Raw genomic sequence first — 27,499 nt, 5'->3', positions numbered from 1 at the left:
AAAAAAAAAAAAAAAAGACAAGCTTGAAAAGTAACCTTGAAAGCTGACTACAGAACTGAAGCACCGAGTGGGGAAGGTGGGGGTGAGGGGTAAGAATAAAGAGGGAAGGAAGCACAATGAACGATGGTGAAGGACTATGGGCGATTTGGTGATAGTGCACAACAATGGTCATACCTGATGGGGGCATCCAAATATTGCTTCAATTAAAAATTAATGAATTAGGGCCCTCCCTGTTGGTGCAACTTGTTAATGCGCACTAGGAAGGCAGCAGCAATTGCTTCAGCATGAGTTCCATCTCTGGCCAGGGAGGTGGCTCATGTGTCCCAGCACACCTCTCCTGCCTTGCCCACTGCTCCCCTCAACAGTGTATTTCAGTCTGCCTGTTCTGCTTCCCATTCTGTCTCCAGTGAGTCCACTCACCCCCCAAAAAAGTCTGGCCTGTACCCCAGTTCTTGTATGCATAAATAAACCTTAAAAATAAAATATAAAAAAAATTCATACAACTAACAACAACAAAAATCAAACAACCCAATTTAAAAAAGGGCAGAAGACCTGAATGGACATTTATTCAAAGGAGACTTTCAGATGGCCACATGAGAGGTTGCCCATCATCCATTATTATTAAGGACTTGCAAATCAACTCCCTCTGAGGCATCACTTTATACCAGTTACCTCTAACAAAAAAGTCAAGAAACAGCAAGCGTGACTGACGCTATCCAGGCGAACACTTGTACGCTGTTGGTGGGAATATAAATTGTTGTGGTCACCATGGAAAGCACTCTGGAGATTTCTCAAAGACTTAATTATAGAAATACCATGTGATCATTATTCCATTTATGGTATTTATCCAAAGAACATGTACACTGTTTTACTTGATTATTTATATATTTTACATCATACTTCATTTTTGTACAATGTATGCTTTCTCCTCTCAGATGTAGTCCCCGTTAAATTTCCAGCACCAGGAACATGTTTTAAATTGATCTGGAGGTTGAAGGGCATGACTTTATATGGTATCCAGCATTATATTTCTTATATGTTTGAACTTTTATGCTTTCTTTTGTGGCGTTTAGAGAGACAGAACTTAGGAAGAGAATTTTAGATTCTTTAAAAAAATTACAGTTCAGTAAAATTGGTCCTGGAACAAAAAATTATACCCTTCAATACAACTTTTATGTTCATACCCAAGGTAATCAGCTGGATGATGAGTGTTCTAGTGTTTGTTATTCAGCATTTTTAAAGTTGTGTTAGAAGAATACCTACATTAGACTTGGAAGTTTATTAAAAAATTAAAATTCTGTGTCCCACCACTCATCAGAATCTGGGGAAAATCTAAGAATTCACATCTTAAATAAGCTGTCCAGGCTAATTTTAAAAATAGATTTATTTATTTATGCATACAGAACTGGGGTGCAGGCCAGATGTGCAGGAACAGTGAAAGGATCACCAGAGACAGAGTTGGGAGCAGAACAGGCAGATCTACTGAAATAGGGGAGCAGTGGGCAAGGCCGGAGAGGTCTGCTGTGCCATGTGGATCACCTCCCTGGGCTGGGATCGAACTTGCACAGAAGTCTGTGCAGCTAACTTGCAGTGCTGCATCCCAAACTGTTATGCCAACAGGGAGGGCCCATAATGCTTTTTTAAACTCCCCAGGTGACGCCACTATGGAGCAGAGTCGGAGGAGCACTGTTAAATAGTAGGCAGGCAACATTTAATACTACTGCAGTTTTACAGGCCAGAGATGCGGAGGGTGAGAGGATTCACCAGGGACAGATGGGGGAGCAGAACAGGCAGATCGACGATGAAGTACACTGCTGAGGGGAGCAGCAGGCGGGTCAGGAGAGGTCTGCCACACCATGTGGATCTCCTCCCGGGCAGGCAGGGATTGAACTCATGCGGAAGTGGCTTTAGCTTCTTAGTGCAGTGCTTTAACCCGCTGTGCCACCAGGGAGGGCCCTTACTATTTGTATCTTAATGTTAAGTAACTTAGTTACTATTAGTTACTACTTAGCTTAGCATAAGTACCTAATTAATATTAACAAAGGAATTTCTTATGTCTTAGACAACTTTTCCACATGATTGAAAGCAGGTATAGTTAACAAACTGCTTAAGGTTGAGGAAGCATAACACTATGTTTCTAACAGATTACAGTACTGTTGATTATCCATAGCAAACTTTCAATTCTGCGCCAGGTGACTCTAACTTGATGTAAGTTCAAAATAGCAAAGATTTGATAATGCAAAACACTTACGTCAAAAGTCAAATATGCCTAGGAACACATGACAGCAAAGATAACTGAAAGTCATACATATTGCTATTTGGTTACTAAGATAATGTTTTTGTGATCTAGGGGTAAGCATTTATCTAGTTAGAATTTTTTTCTTTCAGAGGGAATTTGCTAAGAATTGAGATTAAAATGCCTGAATTGGGCCCTCCCTGATGGCGCAGCGGGTTAAAGCACTGCACTAAGAAGCTGAAACCACTTCTGCATGAGTTCGATTCCCGCCTGCCCCGGAGGTGACCACATGGCGTGGCAGACCTCTCCTGACCCGCCCGCTGCTCCCCTCAGCAGTGTACTTTGTAGATCTGCTTGTTCTGTTCCCCACTCTGTCTCTGGTGAAGCCTCTCACCACCCCTGCACCTCTGGCCTATACCCTGGTTCTGTATGCACAAATAAATAAATCTTAAAAAAAAAAATGCCTGAATCTTTACCTTAATGTTACCTCCAAAATGTGTATGTACGACATCCCTTACCTGTCTCATATATCACCTACCTGGTCCCCTTGCTGTCATTTTGCTACACATATTAGTAAGAAACAGGTTTGACAGATGGTCAGAGACCCAAAATAATGTTGCCAGAAGTTCATTTTTCTCTCATTTGACAATCCAAGGAGGTAAGCAGATCAAAGCTGGTATGGCAACCCCACAATGCCAGGGACCTGGGCGCTTTCTACTAGCTAGCTGCATTTACATCCCTAGGGTGTGGCTTTTCGCTACATGATCCAAGATGTTTAACCACTATGCTCACATACTAGCCAGCAGAAAAAGGGTAAAGGGAAAGACAGCACTCCCTTTTAACCTTTGAGGGAATGATTCAGAAACTGTACACATTACTATTGCTCACTTTCCATTGGAAAACTCAGAGTTCAGAACTTAGTCATAAGGCCTTCCCTACATAGGAAGAAGGGGAGAGTATTGTTTATTCTAGGTAACCATGTATCCAGCTAAACATTGACAGTTCTGTGGAATAAGTATTGGGGCACAATTAGTAATCTCTGTCAACCTACCGATGAGCTTTTACCCTTCTAGCAGACATGGGTGTTCTAACACATGAACTGAATGTTATGTGCTGACCAGGGACTTTCAATGGCTTCCCAATGCTCTGAAGATACAAATTAAAATCTTTAACCACAACTTAAAGGGTTCTGCCTAGTGTGCAAGAGCTCTTGTATATTGGCCTATCTCATCCTGTACCCCCCTTTCTGCACTCGTCTTTTTTTTTTTTTTAAGTTTTGTTTATGCATACAGAGCTGGGCTACAGGCCAGAGGTGCTGGGGCGGTGAGAGATTCACCAGAGACAGAGTGGGGAGCAAAACATTGCTGAGGGGAGCAGCAGGTGACAGGAGAGGTCTGCTGTGCCATGTGGGTGACCTCCCTGGCCAGGGATTGAACTCCTTCTGCAGTAGCTGCTGCTAGCTTTGTTCATAGTGTTGTGTTCTAACCCACTGTGCCACCAGGGAGGACTCCCTGTACTCCAGTCTTACAAGTTTTCATTCAAGTCTTCAAACACACCTTGTGCTGTAAGACTTTTGGTCTCAGGAAAACTTTCCTAGTGATGCCCTCCCTGCTTCTGGTTTCCTAGTTATATACCAACATGCATTTTCCACTGATCTCAACATTGCATTTATCTTACTAACTTGTGTTAAACAGTACTATAAGCTCCAGAACAGGGGCCATGTCTATCTTTGCTCGTGTTGTATTGTGTTCCTAGTGCTAATTTAGAGTTTCCACAGAGTGGCCAAAAATCTGGACATGAGTTGCACTAATCTAGCTCATTACTTTATGAACCCCAGGATTTAGAGAAATTTCTCTCACAATGACCTGATACACTAGCTGAAATTTTATTATTTAAACATTTTATTTTGTGCTTAACTTAGAGTGTAAACACAGACTTTGGGGTTATAAGCTTAACCATATAATTTAATTTTGCCTCAAATAACTTGGTCATTTTCTGTTTCAGTCCCCCATCTATAAAATAAATGTTAAAACTTTGTTAGGGACAACATCTATATCTTAAACTATTAGTAGTCAAATGCAGTTATCTCAGAATAGTAAAAGAAAATCCTTAAAATGTGATGTTTTGGGCCCTCCCTGGTGGCGCAGTGGGTTAAAGCACTGCACTAAGAAGCTAAAGCCGCTTCCCCATGAGTTCGATTCCCGCCTGCCCCGGAGGTGATCCACATGGCGAGGCAGACCTCTCCTGGCCTGCCCACTGCTCCCCTCAGCAGAAAACTTAGTTGATCTGCCTGTTCTGTACCCCACTCCATCTCTGGTGAATCCTCTCACCCTCCACATCTCTGACCTGTACCCTAGTTCTGTATGAATAAATAAATAAATCTTTAAAAAAATGTGATGTTTTTAGCAGGAGTATAATGGACCAGGTGGAAAATAACAAAAATAATGAACAACCATATACCAGAGACATTTTGTGGGGGTGGAGTGGGAAATGGGATCAAAAACAGGGTGGGGGGAGGGAAATGCACGAGATTATGGTGACTTGGTGATGGGAAACCCGTGGGAATTACAATTGAGATGGAAAAAAGAATGTACAAAATGATGTAAAAATAAACTTTTGTAAAAAAAAAAAGAAAATGTGATGTTTTATTCTCAACTAATATATGTATTTTAAAAAGGTAAATTATATGTATGTACATATACATGTATGTATGAATATATATGTACATTTACTCATAAGGCAACCAAAAGCCTTACAACTGGAAAGCACTGTAAAAAACTTCCCAGTTTGTCCTTTTATATCACAAAGTGTGGTATTCATCAATTGCAATTTGCAATTAGAATAAGAATTAGAATTATTAGAATAAAACTATTTGATTTCTTGATAAAACCTGGAATTAAAAAATTTGCTTTTTTTGTTTCAAAGAACTGCTATGTTTGACAGTGGTTTAATCTTAGCTTTAAAATAAATGCTCTTCAATGTGGAATATAGAGAATGCAAACAAATGATCAAAGAAAGACAAAAGTTTAAAGCTGACCATATATCTGAGGTAGGGTGGGGGGAAAGGGGGAGGAGCACAATGGGCTGTGGTGGAGGATTTCGGGTGCTTTGGTGTTTGGGAGGCTAATGGTGACCACACCTGAGGGGGGAAATCCGATACAGTCAACACACTAGCAAAGGTGTAAAACAACGGTCCTTCAGTAAAAATAAATACATTCATGGGCCCTCCCTGGTGGTGCAGCGGGTTAAAGCACAGCACTGAGAATCTAAAGCCACTTCCGCATGGGTTCGATTCCCGCCTGCCCCGGAGGTGACCACATGGAGCAGCAGACCCCTCCTGACCCGCCCGCTGCTCCCCTCAGCAGTGTACTTCGTAGATCTGCCTGTTCGGCTCCCCACTCTGTCTCTGGTGAATCCTCTCACCACCCCTGCACCTCTGGCCTATACCCCAGATCTGTATACATAATTAAATAAATCTTTAAAAAAAAAAGAAAAAAGGGTAAATGTACCTGAAGAGATGACCAGTGAAATACCAACCAGCTCAACTACAAACAATGTAAAAATGACGGATAATATAGCAAAGTCCATTTGACTTTATAATAACAGAATTGGCTATAATCTGCAGTGCATATTGGCATAATTATCTATAATTATAGCTCATTTAGGAGAAGAATGAACTATAAACTATAGTTCATGTTAGCTAAAAATAGCAAATACTGGTGTCACCAAAACAGGGTTTTAAATATCTTGTCTTTTTTCATAATATGAATTAAGTGGCTGGATAATTCCAACAAAGAAATATATAACTGTTTGGCGAAGAATGGGTGCTCAGATTTTCCCTTCAATATGTTGTTCTAATGTGCCATCTACACTCACAAACTCAGTGTGAGACTGTGGTCTCTGGTAAACTACATAGTTTATTAGTTGATATGTTAATATGTAGATACTATCACAGTAGGATATTTGTGTTGCTTTGGAATTAATGAACACATTAATCACCTGAAGATAAATTTTTCTGAAGGCAGTTTGCTGTTTTCCTAGGAAACTGCCATAGTATCTATCCAATTTTGCAACCACCAGAAAAATGGACATAGATGCTTAACTTTAAATTTGGATAGAAACATTGCTAGAATAAAAAATAAACTGCCAGGAAAGTTGTTCTTGAGATCATACATTTAGAAAGAATTCATATTTCTCAGGCAATATGAACAAAGAATCACACTTTAAAAGTATATAGTTTAGAAGTCTCAGCTTGAGATTTTATTCAATAGCTATTTAAGTATTACATTTCTTCTTCTCTAACATTTATGTGGCATCAAAATTGAATTGTCTTTTAAAGTTTATAAGAGATTAATTACAAAAACCCAGATTCTTTTTGATAAACAAGTATTCAGTCTGTTGGAAGAAGAATCATATGGAAGTATGGAGTGAATGGGAGAATCACCTTGGCTCACTTAGCAAGTATATGCAGTTCTATCACGAGCCAGTAATGTGGAAGAAAAACATGAAATACATACAAAATGAGAAAGGAGACCAAAAGGTGATTATATCTTAACTTCTTTAATAATACAATCAAAATTTTAACACGAGAAAAATTCACTATTTTAATTAACATTTAAACACATTTATAAAGAACAAAATACTGAACACATTTATGAACAAACGGCAGCATCTATGTTTAGGCTCATGAGCTGCCTAACACATTTAAAATGTATAGCGTATGAAGTCACAGAACCATAGGGCTAGAAGAAAACTCCACAAGCTAATAGCTTCACTACAAACAAATTCATCTTGTACAGAATTCTTTTTAACTCACGTGATGGTCATTTTAGCTCATCTAGTCACAGAGATGGCAACCAACCACAGGACCTTGCAAACGTGGAGTGATCATTTACAGTTGTGATGAAGTGGAACAGACAATAAGAATAAAAGAAATTCCCATAGTTAAATGTTTTATACTTTTAATACAAGCACTTAAAATGTTAACATGAGATAAAACTTGACTATTTGAACTCATATTACAAGTACCAAAATTATAAATGAACAGCAAGAATATAGACATATAAGAGACTCTGGTTTTAAGATCACACACAGGTCAAAACATTTAGAAATTCAAAAGATATAAAGTCACAATAAAAAGTGGAAACCTTAAGACAATTTAGCACACTTACTGTATGGCTGTCCAAATTAAAGACTAGGACAAATGAACAATACCAATCCAGGTGTGCTTTGAAAGAAAAGTGCATGTTTGCCACTTTTAGAGAATTTAATTTTCCAATTTCAATTCATAATTTATCATTACATGTGAGTAAAAGTGGAAGGATGCTAAATATCCATGAAAATTTTCTCTTTTAAGTCAGGATGCCTTACATTGAGACTCTAGAATTAAAATGCATTTCACAAATAGAATAGTGAACACAATTATCACAAGCCAAGATAACAGACATAGAGAACATACATTTTTTGATACACCAAGAACTGTTTTGATAACTTATTTTAATGAATTTAAGGTGAAGCTTGGTAGCTCCAAACACAAAATGGAACAAAAAACCACTTTACCTTATATTTTATATCACATTCCTGCTGAAAAAATTATTTAAGTTGCCAACAACATAACAGAGTATTTTTACTCTGAATAATTTCATTTGCCAAATTTTAAGAAGTATTCTCTGGGCTATAAATTTTCTGTAAAAAGACTTCTACTTTATTGTTACCCAAATTACAGATATCCAAGATACCGACGACATGTACTCTATCCAGTTCAGTTACTGCTTTTATAATATCACCTAAAAATAAAAAAGCAGATGGTAAGTATTATAAAATAGTTAAATATTTACTTGGATTTATTGTCACATAGGCTGATTTTTTTCTTATAATACTCAAACTGTCCTTTATGTAGTCCTTCCATTGAATTCATCATACATTCATCAAAGTTTTATCATAGTAACTGCAAATTAAAGCGAATACACCACAGATGTTATCAATAATGTTGAGAGCCAGGGGTAGGAATTCTAATACCATACTAAGTTGTTTTTATTTTTTGATATTTTAGTGAAGCAAAGTAAGTATACATAATTTCAAGGTCATTTACATGGTGCCAAGTAAACAATTTATTGTATACTTCAAGGAAATGCAAAGACCAACTTTTCCATTTTGAAATTTATTAATTATTTCCAAACTTCAAATATTTCAAATTACAAGATATCAATAACTGAAGTTACTAAAGCAAAATAAATATACGTAACTTAAGTTTTTTTTTTAAAGTGTATTTCTTTTGAAGTGGCTTTATTAACTAAGTAAGTGTTGGATGTGTTTAGAAGTTTTAAAGAAGATGGATTAGGCCAGTGATTGCTGAAAATGAAAGAGTAAGTAACTCCAGGGGCTTTGTTCCTCCATTAATGCTATTTATATACTGGCAAAAAAATCTGCAGGTCAACTTTTCTAAAACTCTGAAATCTAGGGAAAAAAATTTTAAACCAGGGGAAAGATTAATGAACAACAACGTTGCTACACTGCTGTAACATAGTGCTGTGGTGTTTTATTTTTTTTAATTAAATTAAATTTAATTAAAAAATTATTTTTGCATCATTTTTCATTTTGTGCCTTTTCTCATCTTAGTTGTAATGGGCTGTGGTGTTTTATATAGCCCGCCTGCATGCCTTGTTCCCCAGATGAGCAGCAGCCAGGAAAATGGCTGGTAGTGCCAGAGGCAGCATGCAGCCCTTATTCTTGAAGATGTGGTTGTGTGTTTTCATCTTCTGGGCAGCTCCCTCAAGGACAGATGAAAGGGGTTGCTTTTGTTTTTCCTGATTCAGGGCATTCCCAAGACTGGGGAGGCTTTCCCAGGGGCCTTTGTTGAAAGCATATATTGGCCAGAGCAGCTGGATAGATAGAAAGTTGGAGCAAAGCAATAGTACAAAAGGCTGGGTAGAGAGATATGGGGATTTTAAAAGGTCCTATATATACAGGAAATGAAGAAGGCCACATGAACTTTAGAAAAGGCCTGAGAAGATGCTAACTGTTCACCTAGGCCTGATATATCAGCTCTTCAGAGCAGGAAATAAAAGCAGAGCTGGATACAGCCTGCCTAAATGTTGCAGGGTTACCTGCTATAACAGATGAAATCTGCAAAAATTGGGACAGGTTTTCTTTCTTTTTTTTTTTTTTAAGATTTATTTACTTATTCATACAGAACTAGGGTACAGGCCGGAGATGCAGAGGGTGAGAGGACTTCCCAGAGACAGACGGGGGAGCAGAACAGGCAGATTGACGAAGTACACTGCTGAGGGGTGCAGCGGGCGGGTCAGGAGAGGTCTGCCACGCCATGTGGGTCACTTCCGGGGCAGGCAGGGATCGAACTCATGCGGAAGTGGCTTAAGCCTCTTAGTGCTGTGCTTTAACCCGTTGCGCCACAAGGGAGGGCCCCAGTTTTTCTTTTTAATTTACTTTTTGCTCCAAGTGTTTACGAAAACTCATTCAAAACCTTAACTGACCGCTGTTAAGCTGATGGATCACAGATTTCAGTGGTTACATGTAACAAAGAATTCATTTTGAATATGAGAAAACTAAAACACTTAGATGTTAAATAACTTAAGCAAAGTTACATGGAAACTCTAAGCTAGACAGTCTGGCTTCCAGAAATTCAGTGTTCAGGTTTTGCGCTAGTGCTACATCTCTACAAAACTGTGCAAAGTGTTACTGGTAGGTCTAGGTTTTGTAGTGCCTGAAGGGTATGAAAAAGAATACAATATACAAAAGAATGTCAAGAGGACCTTGGAAAGAATTTAGGCAAGTGAGGGCTCTTCAAGCCTAGGCTTCAGTTGCTTCATAGTAAATCCACCTGTGCTAGACAACTTTGATAGGCACAGTGGATATAATAAAAACTGCTAGTACTATATAATTACCCTTTTCTTTGAGTGGGATAACTTTAATTCAGATAATTTCAAAGATTGCAAGATCTTCAGTTTTGATGCTAACAGCAGCAATACAAACCTCAATAATTCTAATTGTACTCATAATATTGACTTTTACAAATAATGACTTATGTAATACCTGCAACATAATGCATGTTAGTTTGCTGTCTAAGCACCTTTGTCTACTTATATACTTGGAACAAATGCCAACTTCGCTGTGCCTCAGTTTGCTTATCTAGAACCTACATCATAGGGCTGTGACGATTAAATGCTGTAAAGTACTTGCTTTCACACAGCAAACCCTCAAGTATGAGCAAGGATCATTTTCTACTTAAATGAAATGAGGGTATTATCCTTTATATATAAAAAAATACTCTCAAAAGTACTTTACCTATAAAATAAGCTTCTTTACATTTCATTTTAAATTCTTGTAATTAAAAAAATACACATTTTCAAGAACCGTCACAAATACATCAGGTGAGTGTGACAAAGAAAATGTTACGTGTTCTCCACTCCATTCATTCTTCACGACTCATGGCCTTCCTTCTGTCTATGTTGGGATTATGTAATTAATTTTTAGCAAATAAGAATGCCAAACTGATACCACTTCCGGGCCAACACAATGAAAAGACAGTGCCTCCATTTCTTCCTTTGCCTAGATAACCCTAGAAGTCATGTGTTGCTATTGAGGCTACAACAAGGTGGAAACAGTTTGGATTCCTTAATCACTGCTTTGGAAGATTGTTAATTGCTCACTGCATCATATGTGAATTGAGCCAAGAAATAAAATTTTATTGTGTGAAGTTACCAAGACTTTGGAGTTGTTTTGAAATCTCAGAATATCTTGCAATTCTTGTCTCTGAAAACAGTATGGAAACCCTGATTACCTAAGAAACAATAAAATTGTTTTTTCCCTTAAATATGTTAAAACTCTTCTAAAACATGCCCTGTTTACCCCATAGTTGAAAATGATAACAACGAGGACATTAAATCAGTAAGCATTATTAAATGAATGACTTGGGATATTTTGTTAACTGTTTGAGAGAAGATAAAGCTGAATCCTTACTCTTTCTCTGGACCAAAATAAGTTCCAAATAGATTAAAATTTCTTTTAAAGATTTATTTATACAAAGAAGAACTGGGGTGTAGGGCAGAGGTACAGAGGGTGAGAGGATTCATCAAAGATAGAGTGGAGAGCAGAACAGGCAGATTGACTGAAATACACTGCTGAGGGGAGCAGTGGGTGAAACAGGAGAGGTCTGCTGCACCATGTGGGTCAGCTTCCTGGTGGGGTATCAAACTCAGACCACAGTGGCTGGTGATAGCTTGATAGTGCTGAGACATAAACCCCTGTGCCTCCAGGGAGGCCCCTGGGTTAAAAACTCTGTTATAAAATTGAAACCTTATTAACAACAACAAAAACCCCTCAAACAATCCAATTCAAAAATTGGCAAAGGATTTGAATGGATATTTCTCCAAAGATGACATACAAATATCCAAGGAACACATAAAAAGTTACTCAACACCATTCATAATTAGGAAATGCAAATCAAAATCAAAATGGCATATCACTTTAGGATGGCTGTTATCAGAAAACTCCAGAAAGTACCAAGTTTTAGTGAGGCTGAGGAAAAACTAGAATACTCATGCATAGTTGGTGTTGAGCAACTATTGTGGAAAACAGTTTGGTGCTTCCTCGAAAAGAATTACCACATGATTCAGCAACTCCACTTTGAGGTATATGCCCAAAATATTAACCATGGATTCAAAAGTTACTTATATACTAATGTTCACAGCAAAACTACAAAATTACTCACAATGGACAAGAGGTAGAAACAACCCAAATATTCATCAGCAGATGAATGGATAAATAAAATGTGATTATAAGCACACACGTACACCACAGAGGAATATTATTTAGTCATAGAAAAGAAATTCTGATACATATTACAATATAGATGAAACTTGAGGATATTATATTAAGTGATACAAAAGGTCAAATATTGTATGATTCCACTTACATGAAGCATTTAAAATAGGCAAATTCATAGAGACAGAAAGAGGAACAGAGGTTACTAGAGGCTGGGGTGGGAGGAGGGAAATGGTGAAATAAAAACCCTCATCTCTTATAAATTTACTCAAGTTCAGTCAGTAGTAGCCACTACTTCCGTAGGTTACTTCATCACCAGACATAGCTCTTAGGCCTTGTTTAAAAACAATATACACTCAAGAGTTTCATCATCTTAGAAAGACCCACAACAAAATCCCAAGAGAATAAAGGCTTTCCTAAAAGCTCTCTTAAATATAATTTCCTTATAAGCTCAATGAAAACTGCTAGAAACTACCACATGCTTAAGAAATAAAAACAGCAGCAGAAAGTGAACAGGGTAATTTAATTTGACACCTAATTTTGCAGATATAGAGGAATAATTTAAAGCTTGGTAGTGGCCTACACAATTAGTTGGTTGAAGGGTTTCACTACTGGGACTACATACACTCCTAGCAGTCCTCAAGGAATTTATTGCATAGCACTCGAATAACTAAACATTGGTAAGAGAAAACAATTGCTCTACCCAGTTGCTAAAATTTCAGGCAATTATAAAGTTAAAGGACATAATGTCTCACCAGAGTTTAAAGGAGAGAAGAGTAGAATATACACTGTCCCACATGCATACCTGTTAGGTCTGTGGGTACTTAGATTTAGAATTGTATTATAAGAGAATATTCGTAATGCTGGCCTGGAATAGAAACCATAAATTTATTTAAACATTTATTCTCATGGGGATCATTTATGAAATAACCTTTTAAACTATCTTAAATGTGATGGTGGAAATGTTCACATTGTGACATGTTAAGATTGGAGTTACTTACATTAATTTCATTTTCTGAGTGAAAAGAATAAGGTTTTCTTACCTGCAACTGCCCTTGGACCTGGCAATCTGTCATTGTCAATTACTTCAGGTGGATACACACAGCTGTAATTCATGCAGGTTAACAATGTGTCTATCTGAGATGTTCTGAGGTCTTCTGGACAATACATGGGTAGAAATGCAACATCAATTGCTATCTCATGGTTCAGACCTGTAATAGAAAAACCATACTTTATTAAAAGTTCAATGGGTTAGTACTTGTTTCTAATGAGTGCAGTTTTGCTGCTTTGATTCTAATATGTGCCAAAAAATTTCAGAAAATTTTGTTTCAGAACTGGAGAATAAATCCTTAGTTTTTTGTTTTTTTTTTTTTTAAGATTTATTTATTTGTTCATACAGAACTGGGGTACAGGCCAGAGGCTCAGGGGCGCCGAGAGGCTTCACCAGAGAGAGCAGGGAGCAGAACAGGCAGATTTATGCAGTACACTGCTGAGGGGAGCAGCGGGCGGGTCAGGAGAGGTCTGCCGCGCCATGTGGTCACCTCCGGGGCAGGCGGGGATCAAACTCATGCGGAAGTGGCTTTAGCTTCTCAGTGCTGTGCTTTAACCTGCTGCGCCACCAGGGAGGGCCCTAAATCCTTAGTTTTAAACGCATTTATGAATACATGCTATTGGTTGAAAGAGAAGAAACTTTGGTGTAATGTATCACCACTGCTATAAATAAGAATCCAAAATGTTTTCCCTACTGATAGCTGAAATCTTAATATCCAGAGGACTGAGTGTCTGGTTGTATAAATGGAAACATAAGTGTTTCCTTTGTCATTCATCACAGATGCCACCATGGGGTATGAATTCAGAGGTTGGTTCCCTTATTGCTATTTGAGTTGAAGAGTGTATGTATGATTCAAACAAAGTCAGGGATAGGTAGTAACTAGATCCCACCTGTCCGCAAATATACTAGACAAGGCTTAATCATTCCCCATTAGGGCTTTAAAAGGTCGGGGTAGCAAAGGGGATATGGGGGAACAATTAAAGAAAATCCTGATCTGCAACTGTCGTATGTGGGGTCTGAACGTCAATCAGCAAGGGTAGATCAAAAAGAATTCCTAGGGAAGATTTTAAGCTGGGTACTGAAGAATGAATGAACAGCATTTAAATCAACTGAGAGGAGGGTTATTTCAGGCAGACCAAGGAGCAATCAAAAGTATAAACCAGAGTAAGGCACTCATTTGGCTGGATTAATGGTTAACACAGAGCAACAGCTTTCAATCTCTATGAATTCCACCCAGACACCCAATCCAGAAACCTGCAATTTATCCTTAGTGTCTCCCGTTCACTCTTCCCTGATATTATCTACAGATTTCTATATAGTCTATGACCCTAATATCGCTCCTATTCATCATTACAACTATATTCATTCTTAAATACTGAGTATGGGCCAATGATGAGTAAACAAAGTTGTTTCTGATAATATGTAAACGGATCCAGAAATACAAAGCCATTCATTGCTTTTTATGGGTAAATGACACTAAATTCTATAGCCTTAATTTAGCATACAATTAAGGGCTACTTAAAGCTTTTTAATGATTACTAAATTTTGACTTTCATAAACTAAAACAGTGATAAGATCTAGAATTTACTGAGGAATCTAATTGAGTATTGTAAGAAGTACAGCCACCCCATAATTCTTAACAAGGCTGTAAACATCATGTGAATATTCAAATGCTGATATTTTATTTTCTTGATTCTAAGACTAAGTTTAACTTTTACATATGCCATCAATTTAATAAGTTTTTTTTTTTAAAGATTTATTTGGCCCTCCCTGGTGGCGCAGCGGGTTAAAGCACAGCACTAAGAAGCTTAAGCCACTTCCGCATGAGTTCCATTCCCGCCTGCCCCAGAGGAGATCCACATGGTGCGGCAGACCTCTCCTGACCCGCCCGCTGCTCCCCTCAGCAGTGTACTTCGTCGATCTGTACCTCACTCTGTCTCTGGTGAATCCTCTCACCCTCTGCATCTCTGGCCTGTACCCCAGTTCTGTATGAATAAATAAATAAATCTTTAAAAAAAAGATTTATTTATGCTTACAGAACTGGGGTACAGGCCAGAGGTGTGATGGGTGAGAGGATTCACCAAAAACAGAGGGGGAGCAGAACAGGCAGATCGACAAAGCACACTGCTGAGGGGAGCAGCAGGTAGGTTAGGAGAGGTCTGCCAAGCCAAGGGGATCAGCTCCCTGGCTGGAGATCAAACTTGTGCTGCCGTGGCTTCTGAGAGTTCATAGTGCGGTGCTTTAACCTGTTGCACCACCAGGGAGGGCCCAATTTAATGATTTTTTTTCCAATTTAATAAGTTTTCAAAAAAAAAAACAACCCACTGTATTAAATGTATCTGATATTTTCAAGGTGGTTTCATTATTGTGTGTCACTGATCTATGTTTTTTTCTAAATTATCAAATACTGAGTTTAGCTTCAACATTATTAGTCAAATGTGTTTTGAGTTCACTTAAAGCTAGGGTTCAGAGTGCAAATGTAAAGTAAAAAGGCCTCAGGGCCTCTGTACACCTGTTCCTGTGCCTAGAATGGCCCCTCACTATATATCACGCGGCTGACTTTGCCTTCATCATGGGAAACCTCATGTGAATGTGCACATGCTGGTATCTTATTTTCAGGTTCCTGGTGAAATATTACTTTCTAAGGGAGCGGTCCCCTGACAACTCTTAAACTTAACCCTTTCCTAATATAGCACTGTCAAATAGCCTCTTCTAACAATTATCACCATCTCACTCTATTAAACTTCTTGGCTTGTGTTCACCCACCTGACCTTAGCACCTTGAACAGTGCTGGGCGCACAATAAGCTCTTGGTAAATATTTGTTAAACTGAAGAAATAAATGTACATTTGTGTACTATGAGCTATATTTTTCAAATACTAGGCCTTAGCAATTTGTGCATTAAGTGTTCAAATATTAATTCATTCCTACTTGCATTACCAAAAAAGGTATGAACACAACATCCTCCCCACAATGGGCGCACATAATGCAATTCAATAGTGATCTATGTGTTACTTAAGTAAGTAACAGCATAATATCTAGGTAAGTGGAATAAAATAAAACTATAGAGAAATATAAAATCAAATAAGCTCATTTTTTTGGTAAAGTGCATTACATGTAATTTATATATCTTCTTTCTCAATTCTTTGTTATCACTGAACTTTTTTCCCAGTGAAAAGTATGCTTTTGTGTGAGTGTGTGCAGGGTAACATTTTTTTTTTTTAAAAGATTTCCTTATTTATGCATATAAGAACTGGGGTACAAGCCAGAGTTGTGGGGGAAGGGCAGTGAGAGAATTCACCAGAGACAGAGCAGGGAGCAGAACAGGCAGATGCACTGAAGTACACAGCTGAGGGGAGCAGTGAGCAGGTCAGGAGAGGTCTGCCGCGCCATGTGGGTCAGCTCCTTGGCTGGAGATTAAATTTATGCTGCAATGCCTACAGATAACTTCATAGTACTGGGCTTTAACTCGTGCCACCAGGGAGGGCCCTGCAGGGTGATCCCAGCAGCCAGCAGTGTTTGGCAAGTAGCTTATCTAAGATGTCAGTGATTTTAAAATGGCCGTTATTTTATATAGTGGTAAGATTATTATACTGCCAACTAAACAATGGTAAGACATCAATTGTTAAATGTATACTGATTTTGAAAGATGTTAAAAATGGAGAAGAAAGTGAATGAAATCTGATAGTAGGTACTTGAGGTTTAATGATTAAATTATTTTTGAGACAAGAAGGGTCTTGGGACAAAGACAGGAGAGAATCCATGACAAAATTTTGCTCGCCCCATGGGCTGGTAAAGAAGAGGTTAAAAACCTGATGATCTAGACCCACACACCTGCTGCCATAAATCTCCATGGGTCATTTAAAAAAACATTTCTAAGCTATTTTTTCCACAGTTTATCAACTTGGCTGCTATGGGGGAAAAGGGTATTGTAGACTCAGAGAAAAGGAAGTCACAGATTTTGAGACCACACTGGTTCAGACTAGAGCTGCGGGCACACAGATTCCACAAGATGTTCACCTTGAGAAGGTCACAAGCTCTGCACAACCATCAAGCTGACTGATGCTTAGAACTGGCAACAATAAACTGACTTTAGTCAAGTCCAGTCCTTGCTTTCTCTGCCAATAAAGTTTAATTCCTTTGTTCTCAAACGTCATTCCTAAACCTATAAAGATCCCTAGCCTTGGCATCTCAGGGAGTCTCACGCTCAGAGAGATGACCCCAGAGCTTTCTTTCCTTGCTCTTTAGTTAGTTGATGCTGACTCCTTGCTTGCCCTCACTGCTGTCTGGAGTCATCTTTTCCATCTTTGCCAGAGGGTGTCAAGAGCCCTTCCCTATGCTTGGGAACATACCCTGAAGTACCCTTTGGACCGTCCCTCTGACTCCTGGCAGCCAAAGCAGCGGGATGTGGCTGGTATACCCATAGTTTAGTTAAGCTAAGGCCTGGCAACAATATTCTAGCTCTGGTAGCAGTCTGATGCTCCATTTGAGTTCCAAGAATGGGAAACATCCCAGTGGGATAGGATATGCTGAGGATATAGCCTTCAAAGGAAACAACAATGGTGAAACCCAGTGCTACTCAGCTAATAGTTGCAGTGGGCCTCAACAGGCATGAAGACTTTCCTTCACCACAGAAAGAGGGGTACAAATAATTGGCTCTCAGTTTATGGAAGGCAGCAATTATGTTGGTCAGGTTGGTCGCTTTAATAGGACAAAGCAATCAAGATAAGCAAAGCCTTATTATTTCAATATAACTATAGCATATTAAATTAACTTGATGTTACAATTACCGTTATTTAGAACAGTAGATTATCACATAAATTCACAACAAGGGAAGGAAGCACAATGGACTGTGATAGTGGACTCTAGGTGGTTTAGTGGTGGGTGCCCTATGGTGGAGATACTGTTTGAGAGAATCCCAAATTACCTTAATTAGAAGAATGAGTGATTGTCTGAATGAATGTTGCAGAAGATGAAAACGAATAAACCACTTGAAAATTTTCTGCAAAAAATACCCCTTTTGACAAAAAACTTAGAAAAGATTATTTTAACAGTGCTCCTTAAATCATATTCATTATTATTAGGGTTTTAATCTCTTGACTTCCATAAGATGAATAAAAAGTCACAAAAATAATTTTGTGACATGTGAAAATTATATGCTGCTCAAGTTCAGAAAAAGTTTTGTTCAAAAACACTCTTGCATATTCATTTACATATTATATATGGCTGCTTTTTTTTTTAAAGATTTATTTATTTATTCATACAGAACTGGGGTACAGGCCAGAGATGCAGAGGGTGAGAGGATTCATCAGGAACAGAGTGGGGAGCAGAACAGGCAGATCAATGAAGTACACTGCTGAGGAGAGCAGCGGGCGGTCAGGAGAGGTCTGGAGAGGTCTGCGGCACCATGTGGTCACCTCCGGGGCAGGCGGGGATCCAATTCATGCGGAAGTGGCTTAAGCTTCCTAGTGCAGTGCTTTAACCCGCTGCGCCACCAGGGAGGGCCATATATGGCTGCTTTTAAACTAAACCAGCAGAGCTCAGTACTTGGAACAGGAAATGCATGGCCTGCAAAGTCTCAAATATTTACTATGTGTCCTTTACAGAAAAATATTTGGCCCTTTGTACAAAACACATACAAAATCATCGTTCACTTCTAGAATTCTCTTAACAAATTGTATACTAATAACACATTTAATTCTCTCTTTTGAGTTGACTTCTCATGCCATGCTTAAAATGTATACGTCATTTTCTGGTATGGTACTACAACTTGATTCATACTTTCAAGGAGATATGATTAATTCACCACATTCACATCTGATATTCAGCCCTTAAGCAAAATCAGAGGATATCTATACTTCAAGTATTGCTAGGAGAATGGTAGTTCTCAGCCATGATATTCCTGCACATGATTATATTCCCACATACCTGACACACAAGGTTCAGTCTTATCAGTGGCCCTGGTGGCATTAAGTATCCTTCAGTATGTGCAGTGAGACTGAACATACTAGAGTGTACCAGAATTTCAAGAAGTCTGGATAGATCTCCTTCAGATGATACTGATAGGCTACACTCTACCACCAAGGGTCTACGAAAATCACTGCATCAGTAACATTTAAAAATTCTCTAGATTTTCTTTGATTTAAATTAAACCAGTAGAGAAGTACTCAGATCAAATAATAATTAATATGAAAATGTACTTCTTTACTGACCTGCCTTACTAAGATCTAAATAATGAATATACTGGTTAGTCAAACTATAAAGAGCTATAATTACTTGTAAGACATGTGGTGGGTCAGTTTAACAGGTTAGCATTATGTTAAAGAGAAGAAAACCACTTGATTTCTATGTTTCCTGAAGAACTTCATAATTTCCATGGTTACTTTTCGTGATAGATGGGAAATCTTTGTTATAAATTTTGTTTCCTAGATATAAATCTAAACTTGGAAACTACCCAAAGAGGACAAATAATGTAATCTTACGAAAAGGAACACTTGAAACTAAAGTCTGAGATGGTCTAATAGAGCCAGTGGAAATTCCTACATGTATACACCATACATGTGTATGTATATACACACGTATAAACTATATATGTATGTATATATAGAATATGTATATAGAATATGGACATATACATAATCACATATATGTGATTATGTATTTTTGCGTGAGGAGGTAGGGAAGAAGAGGAGAGAGTAAAGGGAGAAAAAGAATCTTGATAAAGGTGAAGTAAATTCATTCCAGGATTATAGATGAAAAAAAATCTACAAACTGCTTTTTCTTTCAGGAATTAAACTATGTTGCTAGAGATTTTTCCTTATTCTTTCATTTTTAAAGTAACAAGACCTCCTTTTAAAATACAAATTAAATAAAAAATTTTCTTTCATTCCGAGAATAGTTCATTTGGACAAGATATTATTTTATAATGAAAAAATTTAAAAGATTTATTTATTTATGTATACAGAACTGGGATATAGGCCAGAGGTGCAGGGGTGGTGAGAGAATTCACCAGAGACAAAGGTAGACGGGCAGACAGACGAAATACACTGCTGAGGGGAGCAGCGGATGAGCCAGGAGAGGTCTGCTGCTCATGTGGGTCAGCTCCCTGGCCGAGGAACCAAATCACAGTGAAGCAGCTACTGCTAGCTTCACAGTGCTGCACTTTAATCCGTTGAGCCACCAGGGAGGGCCAGAATGAAATTTTTTGTATATATTTTTCATTCATTAGAATTAAACTTAGAAAAAAATATAAATTTTAACATGTGTTGTATTTTTACATTTAAATTTCTATAAATTCTTTAAATTTCTATTAATTCTATAGCTACTTCTCAGTTTTGAGCTGCCCAAGAGAATCTGTTTATTTTTCCTTATCAGACCTGGGGACCTTTTTCAATAGTTTCTTTCTGTTCAACCTGAGCTACCTGGAAATTTTATTTTCTTTAGGGGCTAAACAGACCCCTATTCAGAGGAGTTTCTCTCAATTACTACCTCTTTCTCATTAACCGACATTTTACTCATCAATGGTTCAGAAGCACCAGTGGCAGAAAAGACAGGCAAGAAAGCAGTGTTGCAGAATAGAAAAAATTTTAGAAGTAGTTGGGTAGTTAGGAGTGAGGAAAAGTCCTTGGTTTCCATTCTTCTCTTAAAAAATATTTTCTAGGCCTCCCTGGTAGTGCAGTGGTTAATTCTCAGCACTGTGAAGCTATTGTAGTCACTGTAGCATGAGCACAGCCTGGGAGCTGACCCACATGGCACAGCAGACCTTTCTTGCCTCTCTGCTGCTCTCCTCAGCAGTGTATTCCAGTCAATCCACTTATTCTGTTCCCCACTCTGTCTCTGGTGAATCCTCTCACTCCCCTCTACCTCTAGCCTACAACCCAGTTCTTCTATGCATAAATAAATAAAATAAATCTTAAAAAATACATTCTAAGGACTTGTCTAAGTTTACAAGTCCACACTTGTATTCTAGAATGAGTACTTCATTCCTCTAGCTTGAGACAAATGGGAACTCTCCTTGGTCTTACTAAGGAGACCTCCCCCTTGGGGGGAGGCTAATTTTTTAAAGCAAAATATTATCAAAATATTATCAAATATTATATTTAAAATATATTAAATTCTTAATATTTATTTATTTTTAAAAAGATTTGTTTGTTTATGCATACAGAACTGGGATACAGGCCCGAGGTACAGGAGCAGTGAGAGGATTCACCAGAGACAGAGTCAGGGAGCAGAACAGGCAAATCGACGAAGTACACTGCTGAGGGGAGCAGTAGGTGGGAAAGGAGAGGTCTGCAGTGCCATGTGGGTCACCTCCAGGGCTAGGATCAAACTCATACTGAAGAGGCTGCATCTAGCTTGCAGTGCTGCGTTCTAACCCACTGTGCTACCAGGGAGGACCTAAATTCTTAGTATTCAAAGAAAACAGCTGACTTACCTAGAATGGTTACTTCAAAATGTCCAAGGCTTCGAGCACTCTTAAAATCATCAAGTTTCGGGGGTATTCCATCAGGTGGTATGTATTTTGAAGGCTGAGAATTAAACTGCTGAGTAAGAAACTTCCTATGTTCAAAAATGAATTTCCGTGGAATACTTTCAGGATAAACAGAGTTGTAATGCAGGTGATCTATTAAGCCAAACTTTTTCTCTCTCCAAAGCTGACTTTCCCACCTATCAGTGATAGGTTTTCTGGCTTTTACTATGTTACTAGCGCTTGCCATTTCTCGACCTGTTAAAGATATAAAGAAATGGACACAGTTGACCTATTTACTAATCAAATTAAGTCTTGTGCTACAAAAAAAGAGATTAATGAGATAGTTTGACTAAATTTAAATATTAAATAGCTACTTATAAAATATAAATTGCATGCCTTCCAAACAATTCTTATCAAAGTGAGGGAAGAACTGAATTAATTATTAAAATACAATTTTACCCAAACTATTAAAAATGGATATTTTCCTCTGTTGCCAAAATCATGGGAAGTTTTAATTATATGCTTTATGATATTTCCATATTTTCTAAATGCTCTTAAATAAATATACTCCCTTTTTATATACCCCTTTTATACGCAGTGACAAATTCACATTAAGTGAAATTTGTGAGAATAATGACCTTTAAGGATGACATGGACACCACTCACTATTAGTGAAATTTAAAATAAAAATTCCCTAATCTTTGCTAAAAATAGCCTGAACAAATACTTTTTCTTGGATACAACTCTCCTTCAATAGGACTATTTACTTATTACATGTAATACTTCCTTCAAATATAACAAGTGGAAAGCAAAGAGATGAAAAACTCCTTAATCTTGATTGTTCTCTAGAATGGAGTAAATTTAATTACACATTTAGATGAAGAGGCAGAACATATTTTTCTCCTAATTGAAGAAGTGATATAATCAGGAAAAATGCATTTTGGAATAAAATTTTCATGTTGTCAGTTCTGCTAGCTGAGGCAAGCTTACAGCAACTCTATTTCAGAGCTTACTAAAGCTTCTCCAATGCTTCTCTGAAGGCTACAAATGCCTGGGCATTCATTATTATTCCAGTATATAAAACCTGTTGGCAGCAGAAGGAACTTCAGCAGCAAGGCTTCAGTGTGATTTAATATAATGATTTTCCTTTCCAAAATTTATTTCATATTCCCAGATTACTTTCTCAATTTCTTAAAACTAACCGAAGACTAGGTTTTAATTAATAATGAAAATTTATTATGAGGTAAAATAGTAGGGAACATGAAAAGCTTGAACAATATTTCTTACTTACGGAAATTAAAAATACTCCAATATTATAAAATAATTAAAAAATTAACTTAACTTTTAAATTTAATTGACTTACTACCCATTTCATGAGTAACAGCTTCATTCTTCAAAAATTGTATGTCTTACCTTAAGCACCAACAGATTTCCATTGGCCATTGCCAACATCAGTTTGACTTCCTCTAATCCTTCCTCCCACCTCCTTTGGTAACCACCCTTTCCCTTTGTAACCACCATATTTTTTACAGAGTCTAAGAGTGACTTTGGTTGTGATTTATTAGTTATATCCTGCATAAGAGAAATCATTTAGCAACTGTCTATCACTTTCTGACATATTTCACTTAGCATAGTCACCTCAAGAACTATCCACTTAGTGCCTAATGAGATGACTTCATCTTTTTTTTTACTAGCTGAGTAGTATTCCATTGAGTATATATTCCTTAACTTCTTCATTTAGTCAATGGTTGACGGACATTTAGGTTTATTCTGTGATTTGACTATTATGAATACTGCTACTATGAATATAGGAGAACATAAAACTTTGTGAATTAACGTTTTCATATTCTTTGGGTAAATACCTAGAACAGTATTACTGGCTACCAGGTGAAACAGGGGGGATGGAGCAAGGGCCAGGAGAGGGAAAGTGTTAGGGTTCTGGCACTGACAATGTAGTGGAGGGTGAGTGAGGCAAGTACAGATATGAATATGTGAAGGTGTGCACTCCCCAGGTTATGCAGTTATATAAGCAAATGGAAAATCAAAAATATTTGAGGAAAAACAAGGGTGATTAATATCAACAAAAAACAAAGACAAATCACTTACCAGAACTAAATTGTGTTTAAAAAAAAAATCATTTCAGAAATGAACTCAAGAGTTCAAGCCAGTCAATCCAATAGTAAATAAAGTAACCACAAGTACAATTACTTTTAAAGCTTAATCTATATTCATTCTTGAATAAAATTAGACTTCCTAGTAAATTATTTTTCTAATAATTAAAATAGTATATTTGAAGGGATGTACTTACTACAAAGGATCTTAGACATAACAAGTACAGGTTTACCTTTCTCTTTGCGGATCATACCAAATTGTCCTAAGGGTGGGACAAATACTTTTGAAAAGGATATGCTAATATAAAGAAAAACCAACTAACTATAGTCTATATAGCTATAGACTATATATATATAGTATTTATATATATATAGTATGCATATAATGCTAGCATCAGGCACAACATAAAATGTAGACTAATATCAAACAGTGTATATATATATATATATATATATACACACACACACACATACACACACATATATATACACACTGTTTTATATATATATATATAGAGAGAGAGAGAGAGAGAGAGATAGCTATGCATAGTGTTCCATTAAAATGTCATAAATTATAATAATTAGAACTAATAAAACATACGTTGAAAGATGCTTGGTATGCCAGGTTTATTTCCTTTTGCTTGTGCAGAAGTTTCTGACTGAGATACAGGAACTCTACAAAAGTTTAAAAACGATAACCAATAGTTATAAAAGAGATTTGAATGAAAAAAAAAACCTGGTTCTAATTCAATGAATTTAAAAAGCATATTTAATTTATTAAAGGAATACATTATAATTAAGAAAAATACATTAAAATTATGAGAAAGTATTTACACATAACATAATTCAAACATTGTAACAGATTTAAACTATCTTTTAAGGAGTATTGCCCAAAAGGAGGAAACATTCAACTCTATTAAATATCAACTAAAGATAGATGTATTTTTACTCTTTGTGATAGGAATTTAAAAATAAATTCATTGGTCACTTTCATGTTGCTTTCTTCAAGTATTCTAGAAGGCAATCTGACCTAACTCTTCAATCTCATTTCAACATTTTCTACAAACCTTACACTGCTTCAAACCTCCCTAGTTTTCTTTCTACCAGAATCAACTCTATGCCTCTTTACCTTGTCCTGGTTAAGTCTTATTTACTGTTCAAAATTTAGCTCAGTCTTTTTTTTTCCAATAAGAGGACATTCTTTATACCTACCCGAGGCTCAGTGTTTTTGAATATGCTACCATACAACCACAAATAAACATCTATCATTAATTCATCAGACTGCACTGAAATACAGGTTTATCTGTCTGTCTCTTACACCAGAATCTGCTTTATGATCTGCTGGACTTTCTCATTTTTATTTTTGTATCTTCACATAATATCTGCTTATAATTGTTTATTGGACTTTCTCATTTTTATTTTTGTATCTTCACATAATATCTGCTTGTAATTGCTTATTGAAATGAAATGAAAGGAGGCAAAGGGAAATAAGTTTTGAAAGTGAGCAGGAGCCAATATTTTATAAGAAAAGATTTCCATTATATGGATTAAATGACTAAATTGGAGGTATATAATTTCTATCAGTAACAGCTGAAGTTATTGAAAAAAAGAGAGACCATAAATAAAAAGACAAGAAAGATATAAGGATAACAGAGGACAGAAAGGGAAAGAGGACTTTAAGAAGAAAAGATAAAAAATGAGTAGCAGCAGATTATTTATTAGAAAAATCACGTCAGAAGTTATATGCTAGGTGTGCTCTAACCTTGTGCTTATCACCATTTATTCACCTTAGATAAAAGGTGAATATAGACTTCATGGTATGACATTCCCTCATCTATGTAACAGGATTATACTTAAAATTATCATGGTCTTACAAAGCACCTTTCATGCAAATGAGTTAAAATATTTAATTCACACACACATAAATTTCTTCTCTAATTTAAAAAAAAGATTTCTTTTTATTTACTTATGCATATAAGAACTGGGGTGTAGGTCAAAGGTGAGGGGAGTGAGAGGATTTATCAGAGACAGAGTGGGGAGCAGAACAGGCAGATTGACTGAAATATACTGCTGAGGGGAGCAGAGGGCTGAGAGAGGAGAGGTCTGTTGCGCTACAAGGGTCACGCCCCTGGCCAGGAATATAGCTCATGCTGCTGGAGCTCATGCTGCAGTGGCTGGTAATAGCTTGATAGCCCTAAGACTTTAACCCCTGCACCATCAGGGAGGCCCTAAATTTCTTCTCTAAAACTGAGATAATTATTCTGTGCATCCTTCACAGAGAAGTTGAGGTTCAAATGAGGTAATGTAAGTGATCTTGTATTGTATAATGAAATGCTCTATATAGTCAACTACAACTAATGGCTATAATCTAAGAAAACAGAATACACTACACAAAAAGTATAAGAATGTAATCAGGTATTTTTGAGAAGTTGCGATAATAAGCAAAGTAGAAATAGTTGATAATAATGTTAAAGTCTTTTGTGATCATCAATTCAAATTAGCAAATGCTTTTCTGACAATCATTGTTATTTTAAAACTTTTTTTAATGGTACTTCTGCTTTTTATGGAGGAGATACTAAAATGATTTTTAAGGATTTATCTAACCATGATATGGTTCACTTTCTCTCTTTAGAGGTTAAATATTATCAATATAATAAAATGGAGAGGTATTACTACATTTTAACTATCAGTGTTTATTTTTGAGTGAGCTGATAGATTTTCACAATATTTTAATATCTAACAAATAGTATCATGGTTTACATCCTACTATTTGAATAACAACATGAATAACAACACAGTTCACTACCACTGAACTGTGGCACAATAAAGAATATATCTGTTCCCTGTCTCATGTTCCTGGCACAGAGATTCACAAACCTTTGGAACTTCTTTGTGATAGGGGTACATTTCTTACGCTAATGGGGTGACTCATAGTGAGCCACCAGATAGCTTGAATATAGAAACCTTTTCCAGAAAGACCAAGCATGACTGAGCCAGTCCAAAAACCATGGAGGGGAGGGCGGTTGAAGACAGAGGTCAATCACATGGTCAATGGCTTATTTATGTCAAGCACACCTAAATTATGAAATCTCAAAAAACACTGAACACCAAAGCTTTGTGAAACTTTGTGGTTGATCAACATGCTGATGTGCCAATAAGATTACATGCCAATATTCCACAAGGAGAAATCACAGAAGCTCTGGGATCCCTCTCAGACCTCACCCTATGTAGTTCTTCATTTGATTCTTCATGATCTGTGTCATAACACAAAATATAATATATATAAAACACAAAACTGTGATGTTTAGTGCTTTAATGAGTTCTGTATATCTTTTCAGTGAACTACTAAGTCTGAGGCAGGTTGTACAAACTCCTGAATGTATAGTCGGTTGGTTAGAAGTATAGGTAATATGTCTAGCTTCTGAAGTAAGATCACTCTTGTGAAGGAATGAGCCCTTATACCTATAGAGTTTGATGCGAACTCTGGGTAGTTAGTGTCAGAACTGAATTGCAGTACAGCTAATTGGGGTGGGAACAGAATAAAAACTATTGACAAATGATCTCAGTGGACAGGTTTAGTGGCAGACTGGAAACAAAGTGTAAATAAAGAGATATGTCAATAGAAAGTATATAAACTAAAGTATAGAATGAAAAAAAAATGAGTGAATTATGTATATAAGCCAAAAGGATACTTGAAGATAATGGCAGACCATTGCCTGAAACTGATAAAAGACATCAATCTACAGACTCAATAAGCTCAGTAGTTGCACAGTATTATATAACAAAGAAAACCACTTCTTTGCACATCATATTTAAACTGTTGAAAATCAAAGACAAAGAAAAACCTTA

General features: G+C 37.0%; 1 protein-coding gene across 2 annotated transcripts in view; it reads right to left on the bottom strand.

Moving 5' to 3' along the window:
- Positions 1-6,831: 6,831 nt before the first annotated feature.
- The window catches only part of LOC101627631 (chromosome unknown open reading frame, human CXorf57), a 46,649-nt gene continuing 25,981 nt past the window's right edge, over positions 6,832-27,499 (bottom strand). For both annotated transcript variants that reach the window (XM_004685673.2, XM_012727021.1), the window contains 4 exons: positions 24,252-24,325; positions 21,504-21,794; positions 13,063-13,230; positions 6,832-8,022 (listed from right to left, as the gene is read on the bottom strand). In XM_004685673.2, the coding sequence (XP_004685730.1) occupies positions 7,892-8,022; positions 13,063-13,230; positions 21,504-21,794; positions 24,252-24,325 (664 nt within the window). In that variant the 3' untranslated portion in view covers positions 6,832-7,891. The remainder of the gene's footprint in view (positions 8,023-13,062; positions 13,231-21,503; positions 21,795-24,251; positions 24,326-27,499) is intronic.

The sequence above is a fragment of the Condylura cristata genome, unplaced genomic scaffold (assembly GCF_000260355.1).
Source record: "Condylura cristata isolate star-nosed mole 26May11 unplaced genomic scaffold, ConCri1.0 scaffold00019, whole genome shotgun sequence".
Taxonomy (NCBI): Eukaryota; Metazoa; Chordata; class Mammalia; order Eulipotyphla; family Talpidae; genus Condylura; species Condylura cristata.
Note: the sequence above shows the minus strand (reverse complement) of the source record. Positions and strands in the feature narration are given on the sequence as shown.